This window comes from Nyctereutes procyonoides, unplaced genomic scaffold, assembly GCF_905146905.1.
Source record: "Nyctereutes procyonoides isolate TBG_1078 unplaced genomic scaffold, NYPRO_anot_genome, whole genome shotgun sequence".
Taxonomy (NCBI): domain Eukaryota; kingdom Metazoa; phylum Chordata; class Mammalia; order Carnivora; family Canidae; genus Nyctereutes; species Nyctereutes procyonoides.
In genome coordinates this window covers 54,085,306-54,098,080 of record NW_026575126.1, presented here as the reverse complement: position 1 = coordinate 54,098,080, position 12,775 = coordinate 54,085,306, and the positions used below count along the sequence as shown (strand labels likewise).

The following is a 12,775-nucleotide window of genomic DNA, read 5'->3' as shown; positions in this document are numbered from 1 at the left end:
TGGGGAGCTCTTTATTATGTAAATATATTTACACCAAGATATACATACCCATAGTTATGCCCCTCTATGTATAGACAGAGTCCTAAGGTCACTGGTTGAGAGTGAATCTCATGGTACCTTTTCATTATAATCACCTTCTGTGTTCTCTGGGTTAGCAAAGTTCAGGAAAACTTGTTCCAGCGTTATCTGACTGATGGAATAATCTTCTAAATGGAATTGCTCTTTAGCTTCCTCCAAAATACCAAACACCTTTAGCAACAACAGCAATAAAAATGTGCAGTTACCACTGCATTCATTCCCACCAGTGCCCAACCCAGATGAGCCTCTCCTTGCACTTATTCCAAGTCCTGCCAAGTTAATGTTGGAGGACAAAAGGGGGAGATGAAAAAATGATTGAAAACTTAATTGAGAATCTGCAAGGAAGCAGTTCTCTGTCCCCATTCTCTTGAAGGATTCAGACTAATAATGGGATTTAAGGAACAAATCAATTAAACTCTAGGGTGTTTTTTTTTTTAAATAACATACTTGAGTTTACTCTTCTGCTCCTCTCCCATTACACATACCTGGATATCAAATATTCTCCCCATCATTAGTGCTTTTTTAACATGAAATGTTAGAAAGGAATCGTGTCTACATTTACCTTTCCCCAGCTACTGTCCTTGCTGGGAATGTAGTAGGTAAGGATCCCTTGGTTTTCCTGTTTTAATACACTACCTAAGAAATGAAAGACAAGATAGATGAATAATCTTGCAGATATTTTAAATTTACAAAATATTGCTGCATCAACAATTATTCACAATAGAGGGTGAATAGACATTGTCAATACAAAAAGGGACATGGTCAAATAACCCATCCTCTTTGGTATACATGACATGGTCAATTCCTTTTGGATTCATTACTGATGAAAGTCTTATTACTGTGGAGTTCATAGCAATTATTGAGGGCAGGCTTTCAGACACAATAAAATTGTCAGCTCACATGCCCCATGTGAAAATCCTGAGCTTTCTGAAATTCTTAATGTTACAATAAGATTATATTTCTGAAGATAGTGCTGAGAATATGAGCTGGCCAGATTTTCACTCTGGTTGTATGGTTATGTATGCATGTGCAGTGTACTTGGTGGGGGAAGAGAAAAGGACAAGGCCTCCTTGCTGTTTTTATGATTACATGAACTGTGAAAGAGGAAATCATACATACAAATTACCAAAGTCAGGCTGTGTGTTCTGGTTTTGTTTACTGGTGGATAAGAACCTACCAGTGGAATAAGAGGGAAGAGGGTGGTATCCACTTCTAATTAGAACAAACAAATGTGTTTACATTCATCAATGCACATTTGTAGGTTGTTGCAAATTGGGTTAACTGTGGTCAAAATGTTTTAAGGTAAAAAAAATACATGTTTATAAGGGTGAGCAGATTTTCTTAATGTGAATTTTAATGCATGTATTGTCTCCACGATCACATAAAGCTTTTTTGTGTGTAAAATATTTGAAACATGGAGTTTAGTAAATTATTCAAAACAAACACTGGTAAAATCATCCCATTTAAGCCAAGTCATAGGAACCCAAACACTCCCATGTCCCACTTCTCAGCCTCTCTCCTCCATAAAAAATGACCAATGCCTTCATTGTTATTGTGGACATTTCCTTTTCAGAGATGTTTTTACATATGCGTATACTTCTAAAAATCGAGGTAGAGTTTTTCTACTTAAGGTCAAACCTTTATGTGAATGGAATCTGGTATTTTCTTTTCTTTCTGCTTCCTTTACTCAATGTTTGTGAGATTCATTCATGCAGTTACATATAGCTGTAATTCATTTTATTCTCTAAATAGTAATCTAGCATATGAATATTCTACAGTTTTTTTTCCATTAGTCTATTGAGAGACATAGAAGTTGTCTTGTGAATGTTGTTAACTTAAATATTATTTTATTTATCTCCTTTTCTTTTAACTGGGTAGAATTTATTTTTTTATAAGTTTATTTTTTATTGGTGTTTAATTTGCCAACATATAGAATAACACCCAGTGCTCATCCCATCAAGTGCCCCTCTCAGTGCCCGTCACCCACAAGTATTTAAAATATAGCTGTAGGTAGAATTGTTGGACTATTGCTTTTAAAAAAGGTCCAGTTTCACCTGTGAGATATAGTGAATTAGACTGTCACTTCCACTGTTTTTTTTTTTAAGATTTTATTTATTTATTCATGAGAGACACAGAGAGAGAGAGAGGCAGAGACAGAGGCAGAGGGAGAAGCAGGCTCCATGCAGGGAGCCTGATGCAGAACTCGATCCCGAGACTCCAGGATCACACCCTGGGCCTAAGGCAGGTGCTAAACTGCTGAGCCACCCAGGGATCCCCACTCCCACTGTTACTACAAGAAAGCCAGACAAATTGCAAATTAATACAATTCTTGAACCTATCAGTTTTCTGATAGGGAAAACTCAGGGCAAATAGCTAACTCATATCTGGACATCTACAGGGAAGATCAGGACCATAGCATTTGCTTGTAAAGGCAGACACTGCCAGATGACATAAGCTGAACTGAGAAATATAATAAACTGCTAAAGATCAAGTGTGGGATAGCAAGAGAATTATGAAGCCCATTTAAAAAATCTTTAACCTCTTGGGATGTCTGGGTGGTTCAGCGGTTGAGTGTCTGCCTTTGGCTCAGGGCATGATCCCAGTTCGGGGATCAAGTCCCACATCAGGCTCCCTGTGAGGAGCCTGCTTCTCCCTCTGCCTATGTCTCTGACTCTCTCTGTGTCTCTCATGAATAAATAAAATCTTTAAAAAAAATCTTTGACCTCTCTGATTTAGGTTTTTTAGTAGTGCTCGCTTCTTATACACACTAGAGAACTGAATTTTGCTTGTGAGCCAAGATGAGATTTTTTTTTCATTTAATGAAGGACTTAATATATTTACGTATATTGAAAGGAATGTTTCATTATAGTCCTCCTATATAAATTTTCAAGTTATATGTTCATATATACAAGATAAATGCATAGATATAAATACAAATGTAAATATACAAATTATGTCTCTGTATGTATTTCACTTTGTGGTTAGTTCTTTTTTTCTGTTATATTTGTGATACAGTAGAGTATATATTTTTGTTCTGATGGTTAACTTCATTCCAACATCTTTTCCTAATACTCATAAATTGTCCCTTCTTTTTATTCAGTGCTCACCAATAGTTCCTATTCAGAAACTTCTCTAATCATTTCTCAGTCAATGTGAAATTTTGTCTACATAATCTTCAGGGAGAGCCATTGGGAACAATATCCCCTGAATACCTATTTGTTTATAACTCTTTTTGAATTTTATTCTTGAAGATCATTTTGGCTGTATATGAAAACTATGGCTTACATTTTTCTTACCATAAAATGTTTTGTCACAAAGCCTAAAATCAATCTAATTTTCTTTCCCTTATAAATTTTCCTTCTTTCCCTTGCTTTTTAAAAAAATTCTAAGATTCAAAGCATCCCCTTATATTATTAAAATACAATAGTTATATTGAAATATTCCTTGGTGTGATGATATTGAGTCAATTTTTCAAGTTGTCCTTTCAGTAAGCAGGTTTGTCTCAGGAAATTTTCTTGAGTGACAGTTTTTAGTATTCATTCTAATCTATGGCTTTGCTTTTCTCCTTTTGGATTAATTTCGTAGTTGTGTTGGATTGTCCTTTCCTCTGTGCTTTCCTCTGTACCATTTTTTTGAATGCTTATCTATGTTTCTGTTTAAAGGTTTTCTGTTTTTCTCCTTTCCAGTCTCCGTTTCCCTTGTGCTTTTTATGTGGTTTATTTACTTTTGATGGTTAAGTATTTCTGAAATGTTTAACTTAAAATACCCTCTCCAATGAGGTCAGCTGTCTTTGCACATCACCCTGTTGTTTAGCCACCAAATCTCTTTGTCCTTTCAATTGCAGTTTAGGATTTTCTTACATACCATCCATCTCCTTCTTAATTTTTTAGGCTCATGTTGAAACATTAGATAATAGTTTCATTTGCTTTGTGGCCTTATAGCTCTGCTGCTCTTTCAACGTCTGTAGGTATTTTTTTTTTAAGATTTTATTTAATTATTCATAAGAGACGAGAGAGAGAGAGAGAGAGAGAGACAGAAACACAGGCAGAGGGAGAAGCAGGCTCCTGCATACATGCAGGGAGCCTGACATGAGACTGGATCTCGGGTCTCCAGGATCACGCCCTGGGCTGAAGGCAGGGCTAAACCACTGAGCCACCGGGGCTGACCGGTATTTTCTTTTATCCTCTTTTAGTTATATTTTTCTGTGGGATTCAATTATAACATTTTCAGTGATTTATCTTTAAATGACATTAATTTTCATATAGCTTTAGGAGATTCCTATATAGAAGGTGAGATGGGAGATGAAGTCTTTCTTAGCTTTAGGGTTGCTCCTGTAGGATTCCTTCTTTGAGTCTTCTGGGATGTATCAAGTAATATGGCCTACCTAATACCTTCCTCTGGTACTTCCTCATATCTGCATCCTACACACTGTAAGTTTAAATTTGAGATCCTTTCCTCCAGAGAGGATCTCTGCTTGGTCCTGCTTGGAATCCGAGGATGCTCCTGACTATCCACTTGAGGGTCCCCCCTTTACATGGCAGTCTCAGCATGAGCTTCCAAACCCTGAAGAAGGTCCAGAGCCTCATCACTGATCTCAGTGCTACAATGGCATTTACTTCCACAATTAGCATTGTCTAACTGCTCACCATTTTCTTTTTTTGTTTTTTTCTTTTTTTTCTTGTTTTCTGCTGTTAAATTTTTTTCTCTTTTGTTTGTAAGCCAATTATTGCATTAAAGATGTATTTGTTTTAATTTTTACCAATTTCTAGTTTCATTTTTACCAGGAGTACTTTTCAGAATATATACTCTTCCATGTTGTAGAAATAGAATCATCTTTGCATTTTAAAAAAGGAACACAAGGTCACTTGAATTTCCTTGGGTTTATGTAGAATTATTTACTCTAAATATCTGATTATTGTGGTAAACCCTCTTTAAAGTATACATTCTAGATTACTTTTGCTTGCGATATATTTATTCTATTTAAAAATCAACATTTAAGTGTAGATTCCATGGCAGTTCCTTCTTGATGCTGTCATATTTGAATAGGTATTTGCTCCAGAATGATGTGAGGAAGAATGGGGCAACAACTACCTGACAGCTGAGAATGCGTCTTGAATCCACATTCCCATTAAACCTCTGTGTCCATATCCTCAAGGACAGGTCTTGGGTCAGTATTTAGTGTCCTTCCTTCAAGCAGAGCTGGGAGAGCACACAGTAAGTGAGGATTTTTGGTCATGGCTTCTCTTTGTGGTAATTTAGACACCACATGGAATAGAAGTCTGATAGAATAAGTACTCAAAAATATGTTCTGAATGAACACATTAGATGAGTATTGCACTTCTTAATGCATGCGTCATAGGGATATCACAATCACTATGACCAACACTGAGGTAATTATTTTCCCATATATCTGTTCTCCAATCTGCTCTTCCATTCATTTCTTATCTAGTTTCTGATCTCTGTTCCTACTGCGTAATCAATCATGCTATTTTCCATTGCCTGGAAGATAAATAAACTCCTTAGCCTGATACACAGTGAGAACTTCATTATATTTTGCTCAGCCTAACAAAATGAAAAGTAAGATGAAAAATCAGCATTATTAAAATCTTTGCCATGCTTCTGCTTTATGTTTAGGAAAGAGAGGTAAAAGACAGAAAGAAATAGTTGCCGTCTCTGGTATTATACACCATGTAGGCAGAGAGGTGCTTGTTGAATTTAGCTGCAGAAGCAGAACTAGTTTTGAGAGAAGAGAAAAACTTAGTGGTTCTTGTTTGCATTTCTATACCATATCCTGGCTGAGACATCAAAAGACTAGGGATACATGCTTAGGTGGAGAAGAAGCCTTAAAACTTTGCATGGGTAATATGTGAAAATAATTGAGAATTGTACTAAAAAATATAACTTTAGCAATATAATTTATATTGACAGCACAAATCCAAAGCTGCCTTAATTAAAACGATAGGAAGACTGAGAACATTTTTGTATGTATGCTTTCACTTTTGTTATACATGCCTTATTATGCTAAGAACCTACAGAAAGGAGGATTCTCAAAAGGAATTCAGTATGGAGGATCAATAAATACCAATAACCCTCAGGAAATAGTTATTGAAGACATAAAACATATGGATGGTGAAATTAAAAAAACACATGATTTAATACATCCCTATAAATGTTAGCTCAATTTAATTTACCTGGGAATGTTAGTGTGATGAAATATTTTAAATCCTCCAGTTTATTCTGTACATCGTTCTTGACCTTGACCTTCAGGATGTAAATGTTGCCAAACTTGTTTTTGAGGTGCTGAGGGCTGCCGAGGCACAGGAACTTTCCCTGCACCATGATGGCCAGCCTGGTACAGAAGGCATCACATTCCTCCATTCTAGCAAAACATGATAACATAAAAAGTTCTGTTTTGGAGGACAGTCTATAATTCAAACGGAGCCAGGATTTTGTGACTCTGTTTTCTTTCTTTTTTTTTTATTTATAAATTTATTTTTTATTGGTGTTCAATTTGCCAACATATATAGAATAACACCCAGTGCTCATCCCATCAAGTGCCCCCCTCAGTGCCTGTCACCCAGTGTGACTCTGTTTTCAATGTGAAATGGAATTTGCTAATCACAGAGATCATAGTTGGAAAGTGAAAAATTTTCAGTTAGTAGTAGAGTACAAATCCCCAACACAACATTTCCTGAAGTTCCTGCTCTTTCCCCACTCTTAATTATTTAACTCAATTGAGGATTTTTGGTCATCCCATTCATTAGGATTAAGGAGGAACTCACACACCTAAGCATATTTATTCTCATTCTCATTTATACCCACTACAATACTTGCAAATCCTCATTCAAGCCTCCAAATGAGCCACACCTGTGGGAAGTTATAATGATGGTTTTGCCACTTTCACGCGTCCGTGTCACAGCATCCCAGAGCAGGTGTCGGGCTTCAGGGTCCATGCCAGCTGATGGCTCATCCAGCAAAATGACTGAGGACTTTCCCATTAGAGCAATAGCAGTGTTCAGCCTGCGTTTGGTTCCTCCACTTTATGGTCATAGAAGGAGAGAAAATTTAGGGGAAAGAAGTTATACAAACATATCATCAAACATGTAACATGGAATTCCACAATGCTGGTTAGTTGTACTTCAATAAGTTAGCAGGCCCAGTACAGGTGTATATATCAATTGATTTTCATTTGAAATGTAGATGAGTGACTTTTATGTAACTGATTTTAGAAGTACATTGTCAGTGGCATTTATTTACTTGTGCTTAGGGTACCATAATTTCCCAAGTATATAAATCTATAATTCAAAGAGCTTAGATTACTCCTTTCTTGGGAGACAAAGAGTCTAATGGACACTAGGAAGAATAATGTAATCCCTTTTGATATTTAAAGGCTATAGTTTAAGTAGGAGCTTTAGTTTCATCTCTGCAAAGGAAAGACACGAACTATATTGATCTGCTTTATTACTATTATCTAAAACCTAACAACCCGTGATACAGTTTTACAATTAGATAAGTGTGACAGAGGGACTTAACGTGGAGTTGTGCGTATTTATTTCAAACACCAGAAACATAGGGAAGCATCTCAGCATTAACAGCAGCATCAAAAAGATCATCATAATGAAATGACTCACCTATACGTTCCAATAAGCTTGTCAGCATGAGGTTCCAGTTGCATTGAACTCAACCATCTGTTCACATACAGCTGAATCTGGGGCTCAGAAACCCCCCATGATCTGGCATACATGATCATTATTTCCCGGCCAGTCATGTATTCCAGCAATGCATCAGACTGAGGACAATAGCCAACTCTTGACTTCACCTGATAATGAGAATTGCCTTAATAAGGACTCAAGTCATCTATCCCGCTGAGCATCCCTGGATAAGATAGAAGGCCACAGTCCTCCAGGCCATGTCTCTAAGAGTCCTACCAAGGATCTTTCTTTTCTAAAGGCTACACAATGATAGCTGCTGGATCTATTGTAAAATGCTGGAATGACAGGTTCCTCAACTCGGCTTTAATGATCTTAAGAATGAAAGATTAAAATAAAATTCCAGAGTCCACAGAATTTGGAGGACTATTAGAATATGAGATTCTGCCCTCATTAATAAGAAACTCTAAAGGGTATGACCACCATGGAAATTTTTGCATTGCACAACCTGTGCAGCCGCGTGTAGATCTTGTTTCACAGTAAGGCTGAACCAGAAGCAAAGCCTTTCCCCACTCCCACAAACCGAAGAATGCAATGAGTGTTGCTTTGCCAATAACCAAACCTTTTATGGATTTGCTTTCAGATGCACATAGATGAGAGAAAAAGATAACATTATTTTATTAAAATTCATTAAAATTAAAAATAATTAAAATTATTCTAAATAATTAAAATTCATACCTTTTTCTTTGAGATTTTATTAATTAATTTACAATAATCTCAGGCCATTTACACCCCTAGTCTCTTGGCAGAAATCAAAACAAACCCTTTCTTCTATTCTAGATATAAAATTATTCTCCCATATAATTTTGAAAGTAAATGAGCTGCATACAACCGTAACTCAGTGAACAAAGAAAAAAGATACCATGAATGCCATCAGTAGAAACAATACTCACCTGAAACATAATTGAAGTGACTTCAGATATTGGGATTATCAGATCAGATACGCAAGTGATTGTGCTTATTATGTTCAAATAAATTTTAAAAACTCAAAAACGTATTCATGAGAAAAAATGAAGCTGGAGGTATCACAATTCCAGATTCCAAGCTGTACTACAAAGCTGTAGTAATCAAAATAGTATGGTACTGGCACAAATATAGACACATATATCAATGCAACAGGATAGAAAGCCCATAATTATATGGTCAGTTAATCTTTGACAAAAGAGGCAAGAATATGCAATGGGACAAAAACAGTCTCCAGTCTCTTCAACAAATGGTGTTGGGAAAACTAGGCATCCACATGTAAAAGAATGAAACTCGACTACTTCCTTTCACTATACACAAAAATAAAAAAAAATGGATTAAAGACTTAATGTGAGATGTGAAACAATAAAAATCCTAGAAGAGAACACAGGCAGTAATTCATCTGCTTTGGCCATAGAATATTTTTCTAGATATGTCTCTTGAGACAGGGGAAATAAAAGCAAAAATAAGCTATTTTGCTTTTATTTTCAAAATTGAAAGCTTCTGCACAATGAAGGAAACATCAACAAAACTAAAAGACTGCCTACTGAATGGGAGAAAATATTTGCAAATGACATATACAATAAAGATTTAGTATCCAAAATATGTAAAGAACTTATAAAACTCAACACCCCAAAACCAAATAATCCAATTTAAAAATGGGTAGAAGACATGAACAAAGAAAACGGCTAAAAGAGACATGAAAAGATGCTCAATATCACTTATTATCAGGGAAATGTAAATCAAAACTACAGTAAGATATCACCTCATACCTGTCAGGATGGCTTAAAATCAACAACACAAGAAACAACAGGTGTTGGTGAGGGTGTGGAGAAAGGAAAACCTCCTGCACTGTTGGTAGGATTGGAAACTGTTATAGTCACTCTGGGAAACAGTATGGAGGTTCCTCAAAAAATTAAAAGTAGAACTACCCTATTATTCAGTTAATTCTACTACTACTACTACAGTTATTTATAGAAAAACATTATTCAAATGGATAAATGCACCCCAATGTTCATTGTAGCATTCTTTACAATAGCCAAATTATGGAAGCAGCCCAAGTGTCCATTGATTTATGAATATATATATATATATATAAAGATTACTCAACCATAAAAAGAATGAAATCTTGCCATTTGCAAAAACATGGATGGATCTAGGGAGTATAACGCTAAGTGAAATAAGTCACAGAAAAACAAATACCATATGATTTCACTCCATTTGCAGAAGTTAAGAAACAAACAGACAAAGGGGAAAAGAAGGAGAGAGACAAACCAAGAAACAGACTCTTAACTATAGGGGACAAACTGATGATTATCAGAGGGGAGGTGGTGGAGGATGAGTGAAATAGGTGATAGAGGTGAGAAGTACACTTATCATGATGAGCACTGAGTAATGTATGGAATTGTTGAATCACTATATTGTTCACCTGAAACTAATATTATACTGTATGCTGACCATACTGGAATTAAAATTAAAAATATTTTTATGAAAAAGAAAAGTATAAAGGCACCTGGATATTTTGGGAATGAACTATATATAATGTCTAAATATTAAAAATGAGTAAGTAAGTAAATAAATAAATAAGCATATTACAAGCTTTGTGGATGCATTTGAGAGCAATTTAATGACAATGGAAGAAATTATCCTGGAGATTAGGTAATATGAAAGTATCTAGGATGCAGCACAAAAATTAAAAATGGGGAAGTGAGAAAATGAGAGATATGGATAGACTGGAACTATCTGGATAGCTGAAGTTGCAGGAGAGAAAGAAAGAACAGGAGAAATATTTGAAGAAATCATAAGTTAAAATGACCCAGAACTAATTAAAGACACCAACTGATTAATTGAGGTATGTCAACACATTCCAAGAAGGACAAAATTTTAAAATACTCAGATCTAAATATTTCATAATGAAGCATATATATAACAAAGAGAAAATTTAAAAGGTAACTACAGAGAAAAGAAATATTATCTATAAAGGAGTATCAGACTGAGCTAATTTCTCAAAAGTAGTGATGGAAACTAGATGATAGTGAAACAACAGATGAATTTGCTAAAGAAAAATAATGGCAAGCCTTAAAATTCTATACACAGTGAAAATATCTTTTTGCCAATTAGGGTAAATAAGAGGCATTTACAGGTAAAAACAAAACATGAATAAGAAAGTTTGCCTGTGAGTTTCAGATTGAGAATCTGCAACTATCATTTCTATTCCATGCTGAGGAGGTTCTAGCCATTGCAATAAGGCAAAGGAAAAAAGCATATGATTAGAAAGGAAAATAAGCCCTCGTTATCTGCAGCAGTCATGATTTAAAAGTAAAAATTCCAATATAATTTATAGATAAATATTAGAATTAAGAGAATTTGGTAATTTTGTTGATTAGAAGTTCAATATTTAAAAATCAATTGCACTCAGTGTGTCTGGGTGGCTCGGTTGGTTAAGCACTGGGCTCTTGATTTGGGCTGAGGTCATGAATCTCAGGGTCCTGGGATCCAGGCCCACATCTGGCTCTATGTTCTGTGGGGAGTCGGCTTCTGTCCCTCTCTCTCTGCCCCTCCCTCTGCTCACACACATACACTCTCTAAAATAAATAAGTAAATCATTTTTAAAAATCAGTTGCACTCAATAGACCATCAGCAAATAATAAAATATAAAATCAATTAATTTAATATGAAAACAATATGTATAGAAATAAGTTGCACAGTCTTATTGTTTCTTGATCTTATATCCAAACAAGCTGAATGCTAAGTAGTGTATTATCTCTGTAAAACTTTAAAACCATTAGTTTGAGAGATTTAATGAGACCCAATACATGGAAACATATGTTCACTATAAATATGTCAATGTTCTGGAATCCCACTTAAAATCCCAGCATTTTTATGTAAAAATAAGCTAATTCCTCAATTCATCTATAAATTAAATTTTTTAATCAAAAAATTAATTAATTAATCTGAGAGAGAGAGTGAGCATGAGCAGGGGGAGGGGCAGAGAGAGAGGGAGAGAGAAAATTCTCAAGCAGAGTCCCCACTGAGCATAGAGCCCGATACAGGGCTCTATCCTAGGATCCTGATGTCAAATCTTGGTCAAAATCAAGAGTTGGATGCTTAACTTACTGATCCACTCAGGGGGCCCCTCAGCAGAAACTTTTGAGGCTAGAAGGTGGTGGAATGATATATTTAAAGTGGAAAAAAAAAACATCATCCAAGAATTCTATACCAACAAAACTATCCTTCAAAAATAAGGAGAAATAAATTCCTCAATAAATAAAAGATGAGGGAGATTTTTACCATCAGATCCACCCTACAGTAAATGCTAAAAACAATCCTTTACATTGAAATTAAAGGATACTAGGAAGTAAATTGAAGCCATGTGAAGAGATAAAGATCTCTGATAAAGCAAAGGACAGTGGCACATATAAAAACTAGAATTATTATAATTTTGATTAATGACTTTATTATATACAGTATTGAAAAGGCAAATGCATAAAATAATATTTAATGGTACACAAAGTATAAAGATGTAATTTGTGACAACAGTGACAAAGTGTAGACATGGGAACAGAGGTGTATAGAAGTAGAGTTTTGTGCATGATTGAATTTCAGTTGCTATCAATTCAAAAGAGATTGTTACAACTTTAGGATGTTAGATGAAATCCCAATGGTAATCACAAAGAAAATATCTGTATAATATACACAAAAAGAAATAAATTGTGCCAAAACATGAAACTACCAAAAAAAAAAAATCAACTAAACACAATGTAAGGCAGTAATAGAGGAAATTAGGGACAAAAAACGTAGATAGGAGATACAGAAAACAAGAAATGGCAAAAGTCTTTCTCTATTAGTAATTACATTATTTTTTTAAAAGATTGTATTTATCTATTAGAGAGACAGAGCACAAGTTGCGGGGAGGAGCAAAAAGAGAGGGAGAAGCAGACTTCCCTGGTGAGCGGGGAGCCCAACACAGAGCTCAATCTCAGGACCTAGGATCATGACCTCAGCAGACAAAGGCAGACACCTAA

At 35.3% G+C, this 12,775-nt stretch overlaps 1 protein-coding gene across 1 annotated transcript in view; it reads right to left on the bottom strand.

Moving 5' to 3' along the window:
• LOC129519855 (phospholipid-transporting ATPase ABCA3-like) overlaps positions 1–12,775 on the bottom strand; it is a 142,501-nt gene that overhangs the window by 2,534 nt on the left and 127,192 nt on the right. Inside the window, exons 27-31 of the mRNA XM_055340687.1 lie at positions 7,710–7,897; positions 6,946–7,116; positions 6,270–6,457; positions 641–714; positions 118–249 (exon numbers count right to left, since the gene is read on the bottom strand). Of these exons, the coding sequence (XP_055196662.1) occupies positions 118–249; positions 641–714; positions 6,270–6,457; positions 6,946–7,116; positions 7,710–7,897 (753 nt within the window). The remainder of the gene's footprint in view (positions 1–117; positions 250–640; positions 715–6,269; positions 6,458–6,945; positions 7,117–7,709; positions 7,898–12,775) is intronic.